The sequence below is a fragment of the Apis dorsata genome, unplaced genomic scaffold (genome assembly GCF_000469605.1).
Source record: "Apis dorsata unplaced genomic scaffold, Apis dorsata 1.3 scaffold_92, whole genome shotgun sequence".
NCBI lineage: Eukaryota > Metazoa > Arthropoda > Insecta > Hymenoptera > Apidae > Apis > Apis dorsata.
This window is the reverse complement of record NW_006263390.1, coordinates 1,222,432-1,223,732: the sequence shown is the minus strand read 5'-3', so window position 1 is coordinate 1,223,732 and position 1,301 is coordinate 1,222,432. Positions and strand designations below refer to the sequence as shown.

Here is a 1,301-nt window from a genome sequence, read left to right as displayed (position 1 = left end):
TTGGCGGTGGTCGCCGCGCCGGTTCTTGCTGGAAAAGCGGTGTACGATGCCGTGCGCGACGCCTCGGCGAGGAGAGATGGAGGGGGAGAGGAAAAGGCGGCGAGGGAGGACGAAGGGACGAAGCGGGTGGAAAAGTCGAGGGTGGACGAAGCCGAGGAATCGAGGGAGAAGAAGAGTCCAGCTCGTGGACAGGGAGCGATGAAGGAAGCTGTGATGAGTGTCGTCGAAGAAGGAGTGGAAAGGGAGAAGGAAATTAAAATGGATATTGACGGAGAGCGGGTAGAGTCGAAGAAAGAAGTCGTGTCGAAAATGGATATGGAGAAGGAACGGGCGGAGAGTAAAATAGAATCTGTAACGAAAGTTGAACGAGTAGAACCGGAGAAGGAACCTGAATTAAAAGTGGATGTAGACGGAGAAAAACTGGAGAGGAAGAAAGAACCCGTAGAATCGAAAAAGGAATCTGAACTAAAAGTGGATGTAGACGGAGAAAAATTGGAGAAGGAGAAAGAACCCGTAGAATCGAAAAAGGAATCTGAACTAAAAGNGATGTAGACAGAGAACAAATGGAGAGAAAGAAAGAACCTATGTCAAAAGATGATTTAAAACAAGCAGAACCGAAAAAGGAACCTGAACTAAAAATGGATGTAGACAGGGAGGAAGTGGAGAGGAAGAAAGAACCTGTATCAAAAGATGACGTAAAACAAGTAGAACCGAAAAAGGAATCTGAACTAAAAATGGATGTAGACAGGGAGGAAGTGGAGAGGAAGAAAGAACCTGTATCAAAAGATGACGTAAAACAAGTAGAACCGAAAAAGGAATCTGAACTAAAAATGGATGTAGACAGAGAGGAACTGGAGAGGAAGAAAGAACCCGTAGAATCGAAAAAGGAATCTGGACTAAAAATGGATGTAGACAGAGAACAAATGGAGAAAAAGAAAGAACCTGTATTAAAAGATGATTTAAAACAAGTAGAATTGAAAAAAGAACTTGAACTAAAAATGGATGTAGACAGAGAACAAATGGAGAGAAAGAAAGAACCTATGTCAAAAGATGATTTAAAACAAATAGAATTGAAAAAAGAACTTGAACTAAAAATGGATGTAGACAGAGAACAAATGGAGAGAAAGAAAGAACCTATGTCAAAAGATGATTTAAAACAAATAGAATTGAAAAAAGAACTTGAACTAAAAATGGATGTAGACAGAGAACAAATGAAGAGAAAGAAAGAACCTATGTCAAAAGATGATTTAAAACAAGTAGAATTGAAAAAGGAACCTGAATTAAAAATGGATGTAGACAGA

The 1,301-nt window shown here is 40.2% G+C and overlaps 2 protein-coding genes across 6 annotated transcripts in view; both read left to right on the top strand.

Moving 5' to 3' along the window:
• The window catches only part of LOC102676092 (microtubule-actin cross-linking factor 1-like), an 81,873-nt gene that overhangs the window by 18,081 nt on the left and 62,491 nt on the right, over nucleotides 1-1,301 (top strand). Inside the window, 3 exon segments of the mRNA XM_031508603.1 lie at nucleotides 263-279; nucleotides 545-944; nucleotides 1,032-1,292. Of these exon segments, the coding sequence (XP_031364463.1) occupies nucleotides 263-279; nucleotides 545-944; nucleotides 1,032-1,292 (678 nt within the window).
• LOC102681191 (calponin homology domain-containing protein DDB_G0272472-like) overlaps nucleotides 549-1,301 on the top strand; it is a 2,517-nt gene continuing 1,764 nt past the window's right edge. For all 5 annotated transcript variants that reach the window (XM_031508640.1, XM_031508637.1, XM_031508641.1 and 2 more), the window contains exon 1: nucleotides 549-931. In XM_031508640.1, coding sequence (XP_031364500.1) covers nucleotides 564-931 — 368 coding nt within the window. In that variant the 5' untranslated portion in view covers nucleotides 549-563. The remainder of the gene's footprint in view (nucleotides 932-1,301) is intronic.